The 23,958-nt window shown below is 45.2% G+C and overlaps 1 protein-coding gene across 4 annotated transcripts in view; it reads right to left on the minus strand.

Annotated features, from left to right (window-relative positions):
• USP32 (ubiquitin specific peptidase 32) overlaps positions 1–23,958 on the minus strand; it is a 126,317-nt gene that overhangs the window by 72,956 nt on the left and 29,403 nt on the right. For all 4 annotated transcript variants that reach the window (XM_077919674.1, XM_028708937.2, XM_077919673.1 and 1 more), the window contains exon 2: positions 14,016–14,143. In XM_077919674.1, coding sequence (XP_077775800.1) covers positions 14,016–14,143 — 128 coding nt within the window. The remainder of the gene's footprint in view (positions 1–14,015; positions 14,144–23,958) is intronic.

Here is a 23,958-nt window from a genome sequence, read left to right on the forward strand (position 1 = left end):
TTATTTACAACTGATTTAAAAAGGCTTCTCCCTAAACAATTGATGCCAGCTCTCCTAAAGTTTGGACACTGGCACATAGGAAGCCACAACCTCTCATTCTAGCCTAGGCAATCATATCACAAGCACTCTCCTCCAGTTTTCTAGAGGTAAACTGGAGGTGACTAGGCAGAGCAGGTTTAATAAACTGAAAGGGAGTGGGGCTCTCCTCCTCCTGTCAGGTTGTCTGTCTGTCACTAATCATCAACACTGGCATGCTTGGGCATGTGCACTATTAACAAGCTAATAATGTTCACTGACTTTATTCGCAAGGCCAACTTAAAGACTTCAGTACCATTCCAAAGGAGTCACATGTACAGAAGCCTCCCCATACCTGTAGTGGCTACTGGTTCCAAACAAGCACTACAGGAACCTGGAGGCAGAGAGTGACCTTTCAATTTTTGTCCTGCTCTAGGCTCCCAAGCAAGGAGAGTTCCATGGAAACTGGCATGCACACACCCTTCCAAGAAGGGTCCTTTTTTACTGCCAGAGACAAAGGCCATAATTGCTGCTCCTATTAGTTCCCTATCTTGTTCCTGTGGACAACAACTGAACTCCCCTGCTCTGTGCCCTCCAGCTTGCAAGCCCCAGCTAGTGGCAGGCATTATGAGGTCTCTGGATTGCTCAGATTTGGTGTAAATCAGGGCTGGAGAACCTGGGACCCTCCAGATCTTGCTGGGACTCGAACCTCCTTTAACCCCAGCTAGCATGGCTAATGAGGGACGCGGGTGGCGCTGTGGGTAAAACCTCAGTGCCTAGAGCTTGCCGATCGCATGGTCGGCGGTTCGAATCCCCGCGGCGGGGTGCGCTCCCATTGTTCGGTCCCAGCGCCTGCCAACCTAGCAGTTCGAAAGCACCCCCGGGTGCAAGTAGATAAATAGGGACCGCTTATTAGCGGGAAGGTAAACGGTGTTCCGTGTGCTGTGCTGGCTCACCAAATGCAGGTTGTCACGCTGGCCACGTGACCCGGAGGTGTCTGCGGACAGCGCTGGCTCCCAGCCTATAGAGTGAGATGAGTGCACAACCCTAGAGTCTGGCAAGACTGGCCCGTACGGGCAGGGGTACCTTTACCTTTACCTTAGCATGGCTAATAAACAGGGATCATGTTTAACCCAGAACCTTACTTCTTAAGAGACATTGGATCAAAGAGATTACTATTCTGGGCATGTCTCTTCTGAAGGCAGGCAACTCTACAAAACTGGGAATGAATAAATGAGAGTGAATAAATGAGCCAAGTTTGTTGCCATCCAGATTCTCATCGCTGATGTTTCTTTTCTGAAGCTTTCATTCCGAGAAGGCTGAAAGTCTTAAAAAATGTTCAGCCCCTGAGTATGCTGGAAATTTCATCCGTGGAAGATAAGAAATAAAAACACAGCAGGTTGCGGCCATTTTATCCACTCACATTACCTGGCGATTAAACAAGGTTGACTTTCTGAAAACACAGCAGGGCCTCAAATGGAAGAAAGGGCCTGTTTTGAGCAAGGAAGCTCAGCCCTGAGAGTGTATTTCAGGTCCTTTTATTGTAAAGCAGCACCTGGTTCTCAGAAAACACTGCAAGGAGCCAAGGGACTATTTTCCTGGGCTTGGTAAATGCTCAGCTTCAAAACAGCTTCTGCCACCTTCAGAGAGAGGCCCACTGCACAGCTTTAAGCAGATATGATCCAAGTGCATTAACGGCTTCATGTGCCAGCTCCTTAGATTCCAGTTCTGTTAAAAATCACATTTTTGCATGCTTCAAATATGCTAAAGCTGTTTAAACCCACTAACACACTATACAGCTCTAGTAGACAGACATCTCCAAGTTCTAGTGAAGTGGTTAGACTGCTGGACAGTGTTTGAGGGAAACTCAGGCTGAAATTCCCACTCAGCTGCAAAGCACACAGAGTGGCCTTATGGCATCCTTAATCTAACCTCCCTCACAGAGCTGTTGTGAAGATAAAACTAGGTTTGGGGTGGGAAGGAGCCACTGATGCGCTTCTCAGAGAAATTAATACACATGTAATAGTATTAAACTGCTTTGTGCAGAGCCAGGTTATCTAACTCAAGACAGTCTGCTTCCAACTGCAAAAGTCTATCCAAGTTATCCCTCCAACAATTCTAACTCAAGGATTTTCTAGGAATCTGTCCCATGTAAAAAAAAACTTGGGAGATCATTTCTCACAAGGAAAGCAACTGCACACGCCCCATGAGGCAAACCTGGAACACAGGAATGTCGATGAACAAGCAGCTTTGGCAACAACGACAAAGCAAAAGTTAACTTGCGGGCAAACTTACCTGAAGAGTGGCAACAACACAACGGACATAGGAATAGGACAGCAACATAAAATGTATGGGACATTCCAGGCTGCCACACTGACTCACAATGACCACACAAACATTCAAGGGATGATCAGGTGCCAGAAATATAATTCTCCTTAGTGCCAGTTGTGGCGAGCTACTCTCACTCCCTGCTGCTCTACAAGGACTAAAATGCAAGAGATTTCCACGAGTTTCAAGACAAAACACCAGCAGGGACAGATGCTTTGATTCAGTAACCAGGCAGCATAGAGCTTCAGCTTTGATTGCCCTCTCCAGTGCTTGCCATAGGCCAGTCCCACTTTTTCAAAAACAAGACCATTCAAAAGTTGTCAAATGGCCTCCTTACCTCTCCACTGTGTAGGTTCTCAGGGGCACCAGAGAGTCTTCAGAAAGTATTTCCACACAACAGCAACCTAATGCACTTTACACATTTCAAAAATGTCCCTCTTCCCAAAACCTCTGCATGGGTGCAAAGTCCCAGGCTTGCAGCATTCTCCCCTAGTCTTGTCATGATCCCTGATGAGGGAGAAATACAGACTGCCCACTTCCCCATGGACACTTCTGACTTGAGGATGTAGGTTTACCATCTTCCTCAGAGCACAAGCCCCTGCTAACACCCCCTCCACTACAGAGCACAGAGGTCAGTGCCTACAGAATCACAAAAGGGCCCCCAAAGTCAACACAGCCATCTTCTCAAGGAGCAGTGTTTGAAACTCCCATTGTTCTAGGCACATTTTGTGACAGGGAAGATCATCAGCGTGAGCAGTTTCTGAGCTCTGGGAGAAGTACTGCACCAAAGATTTCAGATTAAAACTGCAGAGTGAAAGAAAAGAAGGACCTTTTTCTGCCTTCCCACTTCCAGCTACTCTCTGAAGACTACAGAAGAGACCCTCTTAAGGATATCAGAGGGGTGGGGCAGGGGAAGAACAAGGGCACGTGAAAAATGAGTATTTTAGCTGCAGTTCATTCATTTTCAGCTTTGTGTTGTTATAAAAACGTGTGCCTAGACATTCCATTGTTGAGCCCATAAGCTAGGTTTAAGGTGCCATTTAGCTACTAGCTTTCATATTTCAGTTTCTAACACTGTTAAGGAGGTAGAGCCAACTCCCTTGCTCAGCATACATAAGCACTCATGTGATACCAGCTCTTTACTGAGACAACATCTTTTATAGCTCAGCCAACTGGGAGCTGTCCAGCGTCCTGAATTGCTCAGAGAGGCCTGCTTTGCCTTAAATTTGCCTGTCTGGAAGGGGCTTTGTGGTTCTTCCACTTCCTCTGCAAGCTATAGCAAAACAGTAGAGTTCTCCTCCCTCCCACTGCTCAAAACACAGAATGTAAAGCATGAGCTGTCAGTTGTTGACATGCTGTCAGTTTCAACCAGAACCCTGACACATCAGGAGGCACTGATCCAGTTTTGTATTAACCATTTGGCTGGCACAAAAAACAGGGATTGTGTGCAAGTGCTCAAAGTGAGCTGGTGGAGGAGGGATGGAGTGCTTTGTCCTTTCTTTAGTCCAGCCTTTCTCAACCTGTGGGTCCCCAGATGTTGTTGAACTACAACTCCCATCACCCATAGCTAGCAAGGCTAGAGCTCAGGGATGATGGGAGTTGTAGTCCAACAACATCTGGGGACCCACAGGTTGAGAACCACTGCTTTAGTCCCAAAAGAGAAACCAAGTAGTCTGCAAGAGGATGGAAGCTTCCCACCTCTACACCAGCATTTCTGCCAGTCCACAGTGGTCTAATAAAACTCTGCAGGCTAGTGACCCTTTTGTGCACTAGCTTCCTATTTCTTGTTTCACAAAAGCCTGAATACCAGCAGTGACTCGTGTGGCACAGTACTATTGGTCTGTTGTGGTAAATAAGTTGTGTTTATTTTATAGTTCTGTCTTATTTTTATGTCAACAAACACAGTTGCTTTTATTCACTGTTCTTTAACTATTCTATTGTTGGTGCTTACATTTGTAGCTCTATTTTGTAAGCCACCTTAGTGTAGCCAAATGGATGAACACAGACCTCATGATCAGAAGAAGTGGACAGTTCAAGCAGGGACACTAGCAGGACAACCCAGAACGCTTCAGGTCCTGGGAATCACAAGACACTGAATCTCCAATTCCGCACCACAGCTGCTATAAGCGACCAGGTGTGCAGCTCTCTTAAAATCACCAAACCATCCTTCAGGTAAGACTACAAGACTGCCCTGCCTGCCCTAAGTAACTGCCAATATTAAGATTCAAACCAAGTTACACATGATTTACATAAAACGTTAAATTCTCCGGACCCACAGTCCAAATTCTGCTCTCAAAGCTGCAGGCACAAATCTCACCTTTGGATGCAACGATATTTACCTCACAGCCCTTTCCGTTGACAATACACTGAAAATACACTTGCTGTGTGAGGTGTGGAGAGCAGCCTGCTTTCAAGATGAAGAGTGTGGATGTTACACTTCTAAAACTGATGGAGCAGATTACTCTTCAGAATGCCCAGCTCCCTCCATGATATCTATTAAGATTTATCTGTGCCAGAGAAGAGGGGAAAAGGCTGACTCCTTCTAAACAAATCTGCTTGCACTGCAATTAAAAGTGGTTGCCATATTTACGGGAAAGGAGGAAAAGAAGCAACTGACTGTGGAGCCGAAGCACCTCCTTGAGCGGTAATTACCCAGCTGTGTGCCAGGACACCCCTGTGTGCTGCGAGGAGTTAAATTACCGACAGCTTCTGGCAGCCCTAAGTTCCCAGCCGCACAGGAGGCTGTCCGCTACGTCTCCACCCAACGCCCAGCTCATCTTCCATCCTTCCAATCAGCTATTCTGACATGTTTCTATATCAAACATGACTGGATCATTCAATCACTGTCAAGGTGCAGGCCAGGCAAAATGCCCTGCCCTGAAAAGGAGGCTGTCCGTTGAATCTCTTTGTGAGTTGCTGTTCTGGCTTGGCCTCTGTCCAACAACCTCCTGCAAGGTTGGAAAAAATCCGATGCGTTAACCCCATCAGGTGCAGGAAAATCATTCAGTCACTCCTGGTGAGGCAGCATCCCTAAGACAGTGACTCACACAAGGTGACAAACTGAAGCACAATCCAGGTAAGACAGAGGCACTGTTAGTGGGTGGGTTCCCTAGAAAGGATGGATGCCTGCTCTTGATGGGGTTACAATCCCTCTGAAGGAACAGGTACATAGCTTGGGCATACTTCCAGATACACTGCTGTCCCTTGAGGCTCAGGTGGCCTCGGTGGCACAGAGTGCCTTCCATCAGCTTCTGTTGGGCAAACAGCTGTGCCCCTATCTGGACACGGATAGCCTAAATTCTGTTGTCTATGTTCGGTAACTACTAAGCTAGATTACCGCAATGCATTATACATGGGGCTGACTCTAAAGCAGGTTTAGAAAATTCAGCTGGTGCATAATATGGCAGCAAGGTTGCTCACCAGGGCACGACAGTTTGAGCATATAACCTGGTTTTGACCTATAAAGCCATAAAAAACTCAAGACTGAAATACCTCAAGGACCACCTCTCCCAATATGAACTAACCAGGAACCTGCAATCATCATTTGAGGCCCTTCTTCGTGTGCCCCCAGTATGAGAGCTCCAGAGAGGGGCAATATGAGACTAGGCCTTTTCTGTGGTGGCTCCTGAAGGGACACTGTTCCATTGTCTCCCAAGATAGATGTCAACCAAACCCAAACCCTATCTGTGGAATGCTCTCCACAGGGAGGCTCGCCTGGAGTCTTAGTAAATACCTTTAGACATCAGGTGAAAACATTCCTCTATAGCCAGGCCTTTCACTGATTAAATAATCTATGGCCTTTTAAACAGGGGGTATTATCATTCTTTGCTATTATGTTGTGCATTTCTATGTTTTTATACTGAAAACCGCTGTGATCCTCAAATGAAGGGCAGTTTATCAATTTAATAAATTAATAAGCAAGGTGCTTGTCTGAGGGCAGGTAGTTCTTATTCACCTATACTCTAAAAATAAAAAGTGAAGTGAAGTATACCTTCTAGCTGAACTCAGAAATAAAGAAATGTATTCCTGTCAACAGATATTAGGGGAAATGATGCCTTTAAAAGGATGGGGCAAACCAGTGGTGCAGTGGAACAGGGATGAAGAGGAGCTTCTTATTTCACAGCAGGGATGACATCAACATCTCCCAGAGAGCTATCTGACAATTTTCTGCATCCCAAATAAATAAGTGTCTTGGGAGATAAACCCACCAAGTAAGCAAAGCAGAAGAGGTGGGTTATATTAGCCAAGAGTTAAACCGCCAACTGGAAAGAAAATCCCTTCATTATAACCAATCAACCAAAGCAGAACAAAATAGCAATCAAGCGTTTGAGTCCACCAAAACTGTTCATCAGGCTGGATGTTAAGCAAAAAATAAAAAGGGTGGGGTGAAAAAAGTTGGCATTGGTCAAAAATTAATCTGCATTATATAACAGGGATGGGGAACCTGTGGCCCTCCAGATGTTGAATTCCAAACTCCTATTAGCCCTGGCTAGCCTGGCCAGTGGTGAGGGATGATGGGAGTTGAAGTCCAGCAACATTTAAAGGTCACAGGTTCCACACTCCTCTTGTATAGTGTTAAGAATAGGTGTGGCTATGAGCGTTGTCACAAAGCACACCTACATTTCAAAGTTTACCACCACACCGGTGGGACAAACTGCAGCCAAGCTTGACTAAGGCTCAGAAGAGGCTTGTACATATAAACATGCCACATCTGTTGAGATCCACAGGTAAACACTGAACACAATGCTTCCTAATTTAGAGGACTTTGGTGTCTCTGTCCTCAGAGGAATGGAAAGGCTGGAGAACCTGTGGCCCTACAGGTGTTACTGGACTGCACCTCCCATAATCCCCAATCACTAGGCATGATGGCTGGTGCGAGTTGTGGTTTCACCTGCCTTAGTGCAACAGCCCAAACAACTGGCATGAGCTCTATTCACACACACACGATCCCCCGACTTCCAGCTTTCATTTCAGCACCCTCCGTTTCCACCTGCCTCAGTGATCTCAAGCTGAGGCAAGGCAGTGGCAAGTTATAGGAAAATGTGGCTAGTCTTGGGAAACACTGGCATTTGAAAAACTCTGAAATTGGCTCCCGAAAGGAACTAAAAACTGTCACCTTGTAGTCCTTTGTGCCCAGCACTCCTGCTCCCTCTTCCGTTAAATTCCCTCATGTAAAAAACCCACCTTTCCTAGAAAGCCCCTGACTGAACACTCTTGGCCTCCATCCCAAATCCAAAATGAGTCCAAGTATATGCAATGGCAAGACCCACTGCTCTTGCCTCTCCCTTCACTAGGTTAAGTCTATGAGAGAGGGACCCATTTTTTGCTTGTGTTACTCTATGTAGAGCCATGTATGTACACCAATTGTGCTATTTAGTAATATTTATATCAACAACCTGGGAGCTCGAAAAGTTATTCCATTCTGGGATGAAGCATGCTTCCATACACTGGACTCAAATCAGATAATATTCTGCATCAACAATCTAATATTCCAGCAATTTTTTCCCTAGTATGTAAAAATATTTATCTGTTAGCTTTCCAAGCAAGAATATGGCAACATACAGAGTTTGGAGAATCTTGCCTTTTGTGTGTGCGCATTTGGCAGAAGAAAAGGTATGGTTAAGTGAGAAACAGTAAGTGCTACACTCCCTCTCCACTGCAATGAACCTAATCCTATTCTGTCATTACCATATGTACATTACCAAACTTCTCCTCCAAATAATGAGGCCTAGAAACTTGATTTGCCTTTCACGAGTCCAAAGTTTGTGCCAACTACCAGACTCAACGTGAAATTGAAGGTTACTTAGAGCCGTGTCCTGTGTTAGAGCTCTGTATCCCTCTGTGGACACTCAGTATTTATTCTCCAAATCCTTATTCTTGTGCACATGTACAACAGTATCTGCAAAAGATGCAGGCAGAGTCTTATCAATAATTGCTTCTCAAGCGACACAAAAAAATCATTAGCCCATTTCACCTGATAGAAATAGGTTGCGCCTAGTTCTGACTTCACTTAATGGGAGATGCCTAGATACCTAATCATTCATACCAGAAAAATCAATAGCTGTATATATCACAGATGGCCTCCAGGTTGAAATGGGTTTTAAAATTATATAGAACAAGCTTCTGACATTTTCTGAGCCCTTACTAGATGCTGCCTGTCCCTTCAGGTTTTTCTACCACAGCCATGAGTCCCAGTAACTTGCTTACCATTCAAACCCAGTTGCAGAGATTCTATAAATTTCAAGTTCTCTTATTGGCCTTTAATAATTTCTGAAAGTTACCCAAATATTGTGGTTGGAGCCCCCAGAAAATTTCCACAGTTGAAAAAAGGCACTTCCAGTGTTTTAATTTGGGAAATTGTTTCACGTTGCATGGACTGCATCATGTGGTTCTGGTGAAGGTCCTGGTTAACAGCTGGTTATACCAGAGGACCACTTTATCAAGCGGAATGAAGGTGGCAGCATGCGATGCTATGGAGATGGGTCATCCATGCCCCATTTGCCTCCAAGGTCAGAAGGGGTGTGGGGAAAACCTTCAGATTACTGACCACTTTGCAAAATGCAGAATATGTAAGCACTGACACCACCAGGTACATAAGCACTGGATTGTTATCTAACATCTCTCCTAAATACAATTTGGGGGGGGGCATGCCCCAAACCTGGAAATTTTATTCCAACACCTCTCCAGATTGAGATATCGGTCATTATGCTTTCGTGCATATCTTCTCAGTCATGCGGGCTAGGAAAATACAGGGTGGCTTAATATACAGCTGAATTTTTCTAGAAGCTGAACAGTGCACATACAACACTGAAGTTGTTGTGCTCTTGTGGTACAGTACACACAGCCCTGAAAATGCACCAGCTCCTTCTACTTTATGGTGATTTCACCAGGACACATTACAGACTAGGGACAGTTGGGAATGAAAGGGAGTTGTTATTATTATTTTAAGTTTAAACATTTAAGAATGAATGTTTTATAAAGAGGGGAAATCTTTTTGCCATTTTCACTGCTGCTTGCTGCATTTTTTTAGAAACATGCCCAGCTAGCTTTGCTGAGAAAATAATTATTATGCTGAAATGATTATCTGTTGTCTTCCACAGGTTCAGCAAGGATGGCACAGATCTGTGCTCCAGATATACTCAGAACACATATAGACTCTGTTCACATGGCACATAAAGCTGGGATATCTGCCTCATGGTTTACTGGGAATGAGTTGCATGAAGTGTGCTGGTGCATGCTGCTTGATCATTCTAACTCCCTGAGTAACACAAACTGGAAAGCTGCAATGGAGCTTGGTTCTGATGTCCAGAACCAGGAGACACATGAAGAGGGCAGAGGAGAAGTTAGCTTCACACAGGTGCAGTCTCAGATTGCTTGGGGGAAAATTCTGGAAGAGGGGACTTAGGCAGCTGCAAGGAGGTGGGGACCTTCGGTCTCAGCAACTGCTTCTCAGGGGCAAGACCTACCAGAGATGAGTGCTTGTTGGACCTAGCACTCCTGTGCAGGTCCTGTTGTTGTTTAGTCGTTTAGTCGTGTCCGACTCTTCGTGACCCCATGGACCAGAGCACACCAGGCACTCCTGTCTTCCACTGCCTCCAACAGTTTGGTCAGACTCATGTTTGTAGCTTCGAGAACACTGTCCAACCATCTCGGCCTCTGTCGTCCCCTTCTCCTTGTGCCCTCCATCTTTCCCAGCATCAGGGTCTTTTCCAGGGAGTCTTCTCTTCTCATGAGGTGGCCAAAGTCTTGGAGCCTCAGCTTCAGGATCTGTCTTTCCAGTGAGCACTCAGGGCTGATTTCCTTCCGAATGGAGAGGTTGGATCTTCTTGCAGTCCATGGGACTCTCAAGAGTCTCCTCCAGCACCATAATTCAAAAGCATCAATTCTTCGGTGATCAGCCTTCTTTATGGTCCAGCTCTCACTTCCATACATCACTACTGGGAAAACCATGGCTTTAACTATACGGACCTTTGTTGGTAAGGTGATGTCTCTGCTTTTTAAGATGCTGTCTAGGTTTGCCATCGCCTTTCTCCCAAGGAGCAGGCGTCTTTTAATTTCGTGACTGCTGTCACCATCTGCAGTGATCGTGCGGGTCCTAGTTTGGCTAATAAAGAGTTAATAGCAACCAGCTCAGTGTATTTTACTGCTGGCTCACTCCTGCCACCGCCCCACTTCACTTATTTTCTCTGGTGGAGTTCCTGTGTACTTAAGGACCTTGTGATAATTAGAAAATGAACGGCTACTGATGAGAAAGACTTCGCCTGCTACATTTCTACCTGTTAAAAGGCACAGGAGTGTCACTTCTAGGCGATCTCTCTCATGGCAGTGTTTTTGAAAGCACTGTATCTGCTCCCCTCGAAAGGAATAGTGTGGATATAGAACAGAAGGAAGGCTGCTCATGCCACTGAACAACTGCAGCACTGATCTGCATCTGATGTTCTTTGTTGAAAGTGCCTGCTTTTATTCACTCCCTCTTGGACTAATCTTATTTCCCCCCCATTAATTTCCTCTTATTCCTCTCCTCATTGTCTGCACTCAACTCTTTGCTAAGTCTGCCTTCCGTCTTAATGGTCTCCATCACTGCCTCTGGTTTTTGCACTACCTTTCTGTGATAAAACAGCTCCTGCCTGTCAATTACTTCTGATCCATTTTGCCTCTGCATCTTCTGCCACAGTCTCATTGCCTCCTGCTTCAATTATATTTTCTTAGGAACACAAACCATCTAACCAAGCTGGGATCGTCGGTAAAGCATTAGACTCTTAATTTCAGGGTCACAGGTTTGAGCCCCACGTTGGGCAAGAGAGTCCTGTGTTGCAGGAGGTTGGACAAGAGGACCCTCAGGATCCCAACTCTACAATTCTACGATTCTAAGTACAGTGGTGCCCCGCAAGCCGAATGCCTCGCAAGACGGAAAACCCGCTAGACGAAAGGGTTTTCCATTTCTGAGTTGCTTCGCAAGACGATTTTCCCTATGGGCTTGCTTCGCAAGATGAAACGTCTTGCTAGTATTGCGATTTTTTCCCCACTTCCCCCCCTTTTTCTAAGCCGCTAAGCCGCTAACAGCCTTTTAGCAGCTTAGCCGCTAATCCTTTAATAGCCGCTAAGCCGCTAATAGCGCTAATCCGCTTAGCCGCTAATAGGGTTGCTTCGCAAGACAAAAAAAACACTAGACGAAGAGAATCGCAGAACGGATTCTTTTCGTCTTGCGAGGCACCACTGTACTGTCAACAGCAGGGATGGAGGAACTTGTTGGCCCTCCTGATGCTGTTGGATTGCAACTCCCGGCATCCCTGAGCGCCAGCTATGTCGGCTGGGGCTGATCAGAATTTGGAGTCTTAGCATTGCTTGGTGGGTCAGAGACTCCCCACCCCTGGGTCAACAGTCACTGATTGACAGCAGCTCTCCAGGGTTTCAGACAGGAGTGTTTCCCAGCCCTCCCTGGAGATGCCAAGGACTGAAACCAGAGCCTTTGGTATGCAAAAACTACATCTCTTCCCCAATAATGCTTCCAACTCTTGTTGGTTTACTTGCGTCTCATCTCAGGCTTTTTAGGCCAGTTTTCTATTCAGGTGCTCAACTTATTTCCTCTGTTTGCAACTGGAACTATGAGGCTGCTACACCTTTACTATTACCTTTCACGACTGCCTTTTTGTATCCAGTTTATAACCTTGCTTATCACTTTCTAAGTAATTCATTCTTCAACTCCTCCATGTTGTTCATCTTTACTTTCGCCTTCATGTTTTGGGGATATTTTATTTCAACCACCAATTTCCATGTTCTAAGCTGCTCCCTAGGCCTAGAACTTGCTACCCCACTTTATTCTTTGCCACACAGGGCATCTTTAGATGGGGGGTGGGGAGCTAATAACATAGTATTCTATCAGACTCAATGATTCCGGTAATTTCCTTAGAGAAGCTGCAGCAGCCAGCGAGGAAAACTGCCACCACCACCATCTGCGTCAGCTGCTGTTTTCCCAACTAGGATCAGCCCTGACACCCTTCCCTTTTCACAGCAGGTTATTTATGAACCAAATATACCTTTCCCAAAAGTGTGGGAGGAGAGCCCTAGAGCTGTTTATGATCCCCTCTATTTCTGACATTCAGGCACTGAGTGTCGTCATTAACGCAGCCAAAATGGCACCACCCACGCGCAAGAGGGAAGTTGTCAGCAAGAAGGTTTTTGTTTTGTTTTTTTGGCGGGGGGACACCCCAAGATTTGCAGAAGGGGGGCAGGAAACCAACAAACAACCCAGTCAAGAATGGGCATGCCCAGTGACCATGGAATGCTGACTGACAGTTGTGGGGAACAGAGAACTATCGCAAGGGGGAAATGGAACAGAGTGGCTGAAATCCTGATCAGCAGAACTCCATCCTGCAACAATTTGCTGCAGGCCCCACTAGTATTAATTCAATTTATTAGTTGCCCAATTCTCCTCCTCACTCGCCTTAATTTTTCGTTTAAATGTATATTAGTGGCCACAGAACTAGGAGAGCTTTATTTTGAAAAGAAGGGAGTAACGTTAACAAGAAACAATAGCAGAAGGTAGAAATTATTGTGGGGGTTTTTGCCCTATTTTACTACCTCAAGTCATACAAACATCAGGCGTAGATTTGTGATCCCTTTTTGGGTGGGTGGCAGGATGACAGAGATTGATAAATGATGAAGTTGCTCCCTAGGCCTGGACATCTGGAGTATAAGGGTAAGAAATGGTTGTTATGACTAGAGACAAAGATGGAGAGACTCCTATCCAAAACCCTGGAGAGCCACTGCCAGTCATTGTTGACAGTACTGAGCAAGATGAACCAATGGTCTGACTCAGCAGAAGGCAGCTTCCTGTGGGGTCTTGTATACTAGAAGGACCCAGTGGTGGAGTGCAGTTTATCTCTACACACTGAGCACAAAGACACACCCCAATTCCTGACTGTGAATGTCTGGTCACTCAGTGCAAGGATGAATCACAGATTTTGCCTTCACAGCCACCTTTCAGCGCAGGGGTATTTCCTCCCACCCAATATTTTGCCACCACAGAACTCTACTGTTCTCCATAGCAGTGAAGGACATCCACTCACTTCTCACTTCTTGAGCAAAGGGTCTGCTGTGGTGGAGGTATAAACCTACTCCCTGGTGACCCCAGCCATTGAGAACCCAACCTTCTCTCCTATCTGCACCATCCCACCCCTTCATCCTGTGACTTGCTGCTTGATCAGGAAGTGTGACAGAATGGTCCAGCACATAAAAGTGCAGCTTTCCCTAACCTAGTGTGCCCTCCAGATGTTCTGTGCTGCAGCTGTCTTCAGCCTGAAGCAAGCAAAAGCAGGTGTCTATAGTCTTTTCCAACCTGTTACTGATCTTGAGACATTCTGGACTACAATTCCCATCAGCCACAGCTTGAAACAACAGGAGCTGTAGATCAAAACATATAAAGAACACCAGGCGAAGGGAAGGCTGATACAGGCCCTAGGATTACAACTGCTAGTTTTCACAAAACAGCAACACCCATGTTATAAACGCATACATATCGGTGTGACTAACTAGCAGAGACACTATGACCGATATATTGGTTGATGTGAAGCTATAAAGGACTACAGATATTGAGCAACCGTTTCCAGAGCAAGTTGAATGCATGCAACTCAACCACAACCCCCCAACACTTCAAGGAAATCAGTAATTACCTCGGCAACTTTTGGAGGAACTCCATCCCCAAGCACTTCCCGAACGAAGCACTGCTGGCTCATGTAATATGAGAGTCCACAGGTCCTCTTGAAGGCATCTTTCAGCCGCTTCAGTTCTACATCTGTAACTGCATTGGGAGGGCGGAGAGGGAAAGAGTTAGGTACATACTCCGTAATCAAGAAATTTACTCAGAGAAAAGTCAGCCGATTTTTAAAAATGAAATTGTTTGCTAAGATTATTGGAAGAAGATCATTCTTGCAGAAACAATGCACACCCATCACCAGCACACAGAATTCCCTGGTCACTCCTGCAGCCCCCGTGTCCCAGAAAGCCCTATGCACTGAAGTCATCTTTCCTCCAAACAATGATACATGGCTCTGGCAGCTGTCGGTCCACCGGCAGCTGCAATTTTGTTTTCCCCATAACACTCATCTGGGGCATTGTATGCAAAACTAGAAAGCAGAGACCCCAAAATATAGAAGCACCAGTGGGTGGAGCACTACTCCCTTTGTTGCATGTGCATTTTACTTTCTGTGTAAAGCTCCAGACCAAGCAACACTGTGGGATGCTTCAAGGGTGACAATCACAGGGGATTTGCTGCTCCTTACAATTTAAGAGCAGAAAAAGCCCACTCCTCTACCAAGCTGCAAGCTCCACTGCTGCAACAGGAAAGACTCCTGTCGCTGCCTGGCATTTCAATAAGCTTTCAAAATTGATTCCGCTCTTGTTAAGAAGGGTTTTCTTAGAAGGGAATAGAGCGGCATTGAAAACACAAACACAAAAATGCCCTAAAACATTCCTCTGGTTTGCAGTTGCGATCTGTGACCATGTGACGGCTGCCTGATGACTTCCTCCTGGACCCAAAGTTCCTGTTCCAAGATGCCAACAATTACCACACATCCCCACTTGGAGAAGAAACTGCAATTCCATGGTTGCTAGCTCCAAAATGAGTTATGTGACACCCCCTCCCCTGAACTCACTGGGCACAATGCCGGGTTAAATGAAGCACAGCAAATGTTCACAAGTACACAAAACAGTTGATATGTCTGCTGCTGAAGCATGTCGTGTTGTCATGTTATAGGAGCACTGGAAGCTGCTCCATTCCATCTCAGGCTACTGGGCCATCAAGCTCAGGAGTGACTAATTGGCAGTGGTTCTCTGTGACTTCAGATGGGGTTTCTCCCTGGCCATACCTGAGGATGCTGCAAATGGAAACTGGGAACTGTGGTCCCACCCCCAAATCTGGGGGTAATGGCTGTGGACCACTAAGGATATATAGACAGGCTCACTCATCCCTGCATTAGGGCCTAAGATTTAGTGTCTAGCATCAGAAATATTTAGGAGAATTCTGTGCACACCGCATCCATTTCAACCCCACCCCAAGTAAATTAGATCAGCTGTAGGTCCCTCCAGCTTGCAGTACATTTGCCAGGCTGACCTTCAACGTTGCCCAGCTCTGAGCTGCGTCGTGCTGCACAAGAATGCTTCCCCCATTCCCAGAGTGAGGCTCTTACAACAAATTAAAAATTGAAGCTTCATAAATATTGTTAGTGGGGGTAGATTTGGAGTTATTTATCAGGCTCTTCAAATGCTGTGTCAAGAGGAATAGATTCTCTCTTTCCCCTGCCCGTCCCCTGGGGGTGAGGAAATGGCAGCGCCAGGCTGCCAGGTTCATGTGTTCTGTATTCAGCTCTCACAAGACTGTCTGCAACCACAATAGAAAGATTTCAAGTCCCGGGGACAAATTCTAATCTGTACACCCAGCTCCCTCATCTGTTGCCAGCCAGAAGATCAAGCCTCCTGACTGAACTTGGTCTGTTTCCAGGAGGCCGGTTCCAATGCTAGCATCTGAATGTCTGCTCCGATACATATATTTATATATATATATAGAGAGAGAGTGCGCTATACACAAAAGAAGCAAGAAAAGGTGGGGTGGGGGTTGTTTTGCAGTCAGGGTGGAATAGCTCCATGAACCTAGGAGTCTGGTGCCAGCAGTTCTGAATTTGAAATGTTTTCTCTTCCTGAGTTTAATGGAAAAGGAAGCAGCTAAACTTTGGTGCTGGCACAAAGGACATTCCTCACCCCCCAATCACCCCATTCAAATGTGAACCTCAGAATCTTTCAATAATGCAAGGCTGCAACAGCAAGTAGGGGGAGAAGCTCAGCAACACAGTACATTCCTTACACGCAGAAGGTTCAATCTCCAGCATCTCCAGTCACAATGATCAAGTCACAGTTTGTGAGAAAGACCCTTCACAGGCAAATGCCCTGGGAAGCTGCTATCAGTTCAGAGTAGGGGTAAATGCACCATGAATCTGATATAACGCAGCTTCCTATGTTGCAAAGAGCTTGTTTTTTTATTCTACAATATGAAGGAAATGTTCTATTGGAAAGGCAACAACACGCAAACATACGGAGGTATAGAGTGGCTACTAGATTATCTCCCAAGAGCAATCAAAATGCAGAGACAACAGAATACAGAATTGCAAATTCACCTGACAGACACGTGTGTGTGTGTGTGTGTGTGTGTGTGTGCACGCGCGCACACACACACACACACACACACACACACACTCTCTATATATATATTACTAGCCCTTATGGTAAATGCAGAGTCAGTGGCTGTTCAAAACAGATGTCCTGTAGCTGGGAATGTGTCTCTTTTCCCTCCCTATAATTAGTGAAGCAGAATTAATTATTCAAATCGGTTTTAAAGGTATTGTGCAGGTTTGGGGATTTGGCTTACCCTACTGCAGTACATGGAGCGCTTGAGATTTCGAAAGGCTTGAGCATGCCATTTTAGTTTTAAGTGTGGACGCAGCCCTGTCATTCATCCACCAGTTGCTTCTCCTGCAGGGAAATGGATCCCATTGCAAGAAGTGATACAAACGACTCTTGACAATAAAATCATTTCTTTTCCACGGTGCAAGCCTCTTCCCTATTCATCAAGCCAAATGGGCACTCCTACTCAATATTTACCTGCCTTAATAATTAATAGGGCGCATGCTGCTGCAGCCATTCCAGCTTGGCATTGCATCCTAGCTAGCTGCAATTAAAAAAAACACACCACACAGACTTTTTCATTCTAAATGCTTTACATATTAGCCATGCAGAAGAAAAGTGGTGGGGTGGAGAGAATCATGCTAAAGCAGTGAGTTCTGGGGGGAGAGCTCAGTATCCTCCAGTACATACATCATTACGTCCTCATGTACCAACTTGCGGTGCCATCAAGATTTAATTCAAACCGTACAGCACTTTTTGGGGTGGGGGTGGGAAGAGAGAACTTGCAGCTAAAGACTTGGATCATTATACGGAATCAACAAGCAATTCCTCACCTCCTCTGCAGTTCCTGGGCATGCGAACCTTTCCTTTAGCTGAGCCTATTCTTCTCGTTCCTCTGGGCTTGCACATTCATCCCCTTGCACATTCCTTCCCTAGGCCGCTGCTTCTACTTCGCTCTGCTTTCTATCAGCCTAGCCTTTAGGCAGTTGCAGTGGAACAGCACGTGCGATGCTATATTAAATCTGACCTTAAGATGCCTCCCGCAGCCTGGGCCTAACGAAACCTTGAAGACTGACTTACTGAATGTGTGGCCTATCTTTGTGTTAGGGAAGTGAGATATTTTGTGATTCAACGGAAAGGGCACATTCTGAAGGTTTTACAGCCTTTATTTCTACATTTTTCCTTTGCTGTGTGTTGTGCCATTTTAAATCTCTGCTGGGGTTTTCCTCACCAAAGAGTACTTGCCCCAACCTTGGGTCTTGGCTTCCAGGATTTCCAACACTATTCAGTGATACACCCAGGATTGGTACTTTTAAACACCACTGAAGCGCTAGGTCCTGGTCCACAAAACTCATGAACCAGGGTTGACTGTGCTGTCTGGAATTTGGGCATGAATAGTTCATATTGCAAGCCTGCGGCTGCTCTCTAACTTCTTTAAAACTCGATGACCTTTCTCTGTAGGTTGATTTCAAGCCTGTGGTCTTTGGTTCCACAAAGTTGCTTCCCTGTTGCAGCAGAAGTACAAGATGTCTGCAATCTGCAAGGCACTGGGCTGGGCTGAGAAGCAATCTGGGCAGCTGCTTGTCATAAGGACCCCAGCAGGAGATGCTATCAAGACAGAACTGTGAGGTGCTCACACCACTACCATTGTGAAACAAGCAAAAGCATTCAAACCCCTCAGCTTCTCTTGACTGCTGCCTTAGTGGCTACACTCAGGTGTTAGTTGAGCCATGTCTGAACAATGTCTCAGAACTCTGTTCCATTGCGACAGCTCTCCCTTTCCTTCCAGGAACAGCAGGTAGGGTCTTTAAAGCCAGCACATCTTTGAAGCTCTAGCACAGAGGTCAGCAACCTGCAGCCCATGAGGGTTCCTTAATCGGCCCATGAGCCACCCCCGAACTGAGCCACTTGCTTGGTGAGTCCCCACGCACTCTGTTCCGCGGTTCTGGAAATCGCTTCTGCGCATGCCCAGACACCAGAAATCGCGTCTGTGCATGTCCGCAGGCACAGTTTTCGGCGTCTGGGCACGCACAAAAGCAATTTCCAGAGCTGCGGACATGCACAGACGCGCTTTCCGGAGTAGGACTGTGCTGGTCCAGCCCACAGAGGATCTTCGCGGGAGTGATCCAGCCCATGTCCGGTAAGCCTTGCCGACCCCTGCTCTAGCACAGCATGAACTGGGTGATGCTACCTCTTAAAGAGTTACTTAGATGGCTAATAGGATGGAGATCTATCATCTGCCAAATGAAAGCTGGGAAAGGTTTTGGAACAACCCCCTTGTCCCAATGCCCTGTTGTAATTAAGCCCAAGTATGTATAATTAGAATAACATTCACATCTTCTCCTTTCTTACGCCATTTCTATAACCTTCCCCTTCCTCTCCTGATCCCTTGTGTCTATTCTTAGACAGAAAGCCCCCTGAGACAGGAATCTGTCCATGTGTAAACAGATGCACTATAGAAATAAAATGTAATTTAGAACGGATCTCTCTCAACTGGGAGCACCACCCATCTAAGCACTATGAGGAGTCTGACAGCAACAAAAGAAAGCTGTACTAGGAGTACCCAAGGGATTACACCATCCAGGAGGACACAGATGTTATTCAAACATCATGCCAAACTCTGGCTTGACATCCCAGGCATATAACAGCAAAGAGCTCCTTTAAACTGCTTCTATCCGATGGCATCCCAGAACCCACCTTCATCAATTTTTGTTCAACTTTGGCTTTACATTGCCTTATGCAGAATCTGGATAACTTCTTTGAGATATTCAGACTCTTGGGATATCTGTGATTTGGGTTTTTCAGAAAATTTGGAAGGGGAAAATTTTTATGAGAATGATTTAATTTAGCATGTTTGTTTTACTTTTGTTTAGCAAACAAAGCTTTAAAAAACCTTTGAAACTGGGACATAAAAAGTTGCCTGAAACTGAGTCAGACCATTAGTCCATCTAGCCCAGTACTGTCTATGCTCACTGGGAGTGGCCCTCCATGCTTTCAGCCAGGGGAAATTCCCAGTCCTGCTTTGGCAATGTTGGCGATTGGAACCTGGGACTTTCTGCAGCCAACACAGACGCTTTATCACTAAGTTATCTTGCCCAATGTTGTATTTGCAACTGGCATTCATCTATTGTTACTAATGAACTTATACAATGAAAAAATTCTATTGGGGGGGTATTAGAAACTTCCAGTGGAAAGGTTTCTGCTGCATGTAACTGTGGGATGTAAATGTTACACGTATATTTTTATTAGCTGGTCTGAGACACCTGGTGCTTTGGCATTGCCAAAGCTAAGAAGGTGAGGCCCTGATCCACATCCGATGGCAGACCACTTGGGGCATGAAAAAAGGCTGCTCTGAGTTTCTCCCGAATAGGATTGAAGTAAAACAAGTATTTTGAAAGCTTGCTCTGGTATACTGAGTAAAATGCTGAACTTATCAGGGAAGGGCTCACTTGGGTCAGTGGCAGAGCGTCTCCCTTTGTATGCAGAAGGTTCCAGGCTCAATCCTTGACATCTCCAGGTAGGGAGGGAGAGACCACTGCATGAAACTCTGGAGAGTTGCTGCCACTCAATGTAGACAGTACAATGATCTGACTCAGTACAACGTAGCTCCCTGTGTTCCTATGTTGTTCCTCTCTCAAATGAGATGGGTGGCAGGGATAGGCCAGTTCTTTCATTTAAGGCATTTAAGGTATGTAATAATAATTTAAAAAGAGACAAGGATGGGAGCCCAAAAGGTATGGCTCAACAGATTTTCTTACCTCGTTGTCGTTTCAACTTAAATTATTCCACTTTTGACACCTTTTGAAGTGAAATGCAATCTGGGATGTGCTGCTTTTGACAAAGCAAACAATGCCAGGTCCTAACAGCCTTCTGGTTGGTGCAAAGGTGGTTGGCAGCCATGGGCATTCATCTCACTTTTCCTTAAAAAAATTCACTGGCAAATAAAAACACACAGCACAGCAGCTGCTTACTGCAAAACATTTATGCTGTGCACATTGCTCCAACAAAGGGGTTTGTTGAAGCAATTATTCCCCCCTCTGAAGAAAGGGCTGCAGGCTCAGCCGCAAAGCACAGTCTGAACCTGTAATGGTCTCAGAAGACTCTAGTGGAACGATTCTGCTTGGGTGCCTTTGCTCTAGATTCCTGTTTGCCCACATCTGGCCCAGGGAGCTTCACCATCCAAAACTCAAGGTGAGGACCACTGCATACAGAAAATGCCAAGTTCAAATCCTGACATCTCTCCAACACCCTGGAAAGCGGTTGCCAGTGGAGTAGCCAGTCCTGACCTATGATCCAATTTGATACGGCTTTGTACGACACTTGATAGAAATTTACTTCTAATGCACAAAAAAGTAGGACTTAGATGCCATGCCTCAAAATTCCAGAAAGGGTAGCTATGTTGGTGTAGTGTACCCATTAGAGTATCAGGGCACCTTAAAGACTAATAAAATTAGAGTGGCATAAAAATAAACCTGGGGAGGGGCCAGGACGTTTTGCATGCAGAGGCTCCTAGTTTCAATCCCTGCCATTTCCAGTTTTAAAAAGGGATCAGGCAACAGGTGATGAAGAAAACCATTTTCTGCCTGAGACAATGGAAAGCTGCTGCCAGGCAGGGTAGGTGGAGAAACAGATGGTAAAATAGTTTGGCCTGGTATAATAAGGCAGCTTCCTATGCTTCTATGTGTGCTGTTTAAAAAACAACAACAACAACAACAACAACAACGCTTTAGTATATTGAAGCAAAATATATTGATTTTGTAGATGCAGTGGAGTCCCCCCCTCCGCCACTAGTCTTTCAGATACCATACACTGCCCTGAGTCAATCAGCTGGAATGGGAGGAAATTCCAAAAAAAGCATATTCTTGCTGTTACAGAGGAAATTGCTGAGCAATTTCTGTAGCCTCCCCATTTCAGAAGCCACCCTCTGATTTATATTCATAGGCTGAAGATATATAAAGCTGCTTGATTTGCATCCAACCCCCTTCTGGCATAAATTTCTTCGCAGACAGTATTTTAATAGATTCGCTGCTTTGTTTACATACTCAAAAATGGTATTGATTTAGTTCGGCACTGCAGAATGTATTTTCACACACGTTTTCATAGGATGATTTAACGCCCATTTTATGATCTCCCATTCTCTCTATAATCTCCAACCAGCAAAAACGCAGAAGAGAAAGCAAACTGGCTGGCAGGGATTCAGCCAGTATATGACCATGTGAAAGTAGCCCACTCTCAGCAGCTGATGGCTTTGTGCATGGGACCAAGCACCCACAGGGCCTGAGGGATGGGGGAAGACTGTGCAATCTATTTCCAATGTTCAGGCTGCGTATGCCAAAAACATCACCACCTACACACAAGAAGGAGGTATCGGCAGGCTTGGAGAAGCCTAAGGTTTGCAAACATAACAAAAATATTCTGTGGCTCAGTAGCCACAGAATGGTGATTTGACTATTGGAGGGGTAGGGAAGGAGACTAAAAACTAGGTGGGAATGAATGGGGGGAAATTATAATTTACCTCGGAGACCACTGTAAGAAGTTGAAAAAAATAGCAGGACTGCAATAACACTTGTAATGTATCGTGAGCTATGGACATAATGGAGTTATAAAAACTTGAATTATTGAAAAAAGATGCAGTAGAAAAGGTTTAACAACAGAACCCATGGAGGGGAAGGGGGAAGTCCAGAGATTTGGAGGAATCTTCTAATTGTGGGTGTGTTGTGGTATAATTTTACATTTGTAAAGCAAATAAATAATATATTTTGTGGGGGGGACTAGGTGAGAATGGGCAATGTTTTGTTGCAGGTCCACTTCAACTTCTGTGTATATGTGTGTGTGTGCATTGCTGGAAAAATTGCAGCAATTTAACAGGCGGCTTAAAGTGAAGACAAGGGCTGAACCACTCCCTTGGCACTCTAGGGAACAGTGGAGCTTGAGCACTCTCAGAGCTTTATTAAGCTTAAGAGAAATTCTGCAACCTCAGTTAAAGATCTAACTGAGAATCACTGTAGTTCTAACAAGTTTTCGTAAGACCAATGAGATTTCAAAAAGCTGGAAAATAAGGAACCAAATACATGATCAGAAACATAAACACACAGACACACATTTTATATAAACATTAGTTGTTGCCACTGCCATTGAGATTCTCGACTGTCACAGCCTGACCTCTCACTAAAATATTTGAGGTTTGCCTGTTGCAGAAGGACGACACAAAGCAAATGCAAAGTGGTTGGATTCAAACAGTGCCATTTTCTGGTCTTATCTTTTGATTGCACACGGCCAAGAATACATATACTTTACTTTTACAAAAGAAATCCAAGCAAGCAATGTGGCAAAGATTCCTCAAGTGGTGATGGTGGGGGTCCCATAGGCCTTTACTCAAGGGGTATTTTTCTCCAGGCTCGGATGATGGGCCATGCTTCTAGAAGCCTGTGAAGGTCAGGTTTAGCTTTGGTCAATTAGGTCTACTTGAGTAGGACTTGGCTGGAAACAACACTCAGTGCTGAATAAATAAATTATTGTTAATAATAATAATAATAATAATAATAATAATAATAATTTATTTCTACCCCGCCCATCTGGCTGGGTTTCCCCAGCCACTCTGGGCGGCTTCCAACAGAAGGTTAAAAATACATTAAATATAGAGTACAGGTGTTCGATATAAAACATCCTGCTGATTATCTGCTAGAAGCTTCGCCTGGCTATTCACAAGGTTACCAAGATGAGAAAGCGAAGGTGAGCCTCAGGGGAAAACATGCAGAGGACGGAACATCCTGGGGAAACCCACAGAATACTGTCCTTGTTCCAGGGAGCCTGGACTGGCCAAACTACAAGGGGAAAGATGGCACCAAATAGTCTGGCAAATAAAACGAGCCTGTATTATTTCAGCACTGTTTGCCAAAGATAAACAAGGGCAAGCAGGCACTGGAAGATTCATCTGCTATAAAAACAAATGTGTGTATATTAAGTGAAAGAAGGCCGACGGTGATGGTGGGATCTACTAGATAGCTTTAGGAGTTGTTGCTCTGCTCTGGGGATTCAATTACTTCATGCCACAGCTGTATGTTATTCCACACATAACTGTATGTGCACAACAAGTTGCAGAGATAACCAATTTTCAGTCTTCCATGCTCTGATACTACTCCAACTATTTAGGAATAAAGGGCACTGTTTCTGACATTAAGTAAGCATTATTATTTTTTAGATGAACAATAACCACAGGGACCAAATAGCAAATTTTCCTGACCACATTCCCCACTGCAAGAAAGCCCCAGGTTTTGGGTTTTTTTTTAAAAAAATGTGTGGTCCCCTTCCAGGACATAACATTCATAACAGGCTGGGACCATTCTGTAATTCCAAGCATGTTCTGTGATCCTCGGATGAAAGGCAGTACAGTGGACCCTTGGGTTATGTTACCTTCAGGTAACGCAACTTTCAGATTGC

Source organism: Podarcis muralis, chromosome 15 (assembly GCF_964188315.1).
Source record: "Podarcis muralis chromosome 15, rPodMur119.hap1.1, whole genome shotgun sequence".
Taxonomy (NCBI): domain Eukaryota; kingdom Metazoa; phylum Chordata; class Lepidosauria; order Squamata; family Lacertidae; genus Podarcis; species Podarcis muralis.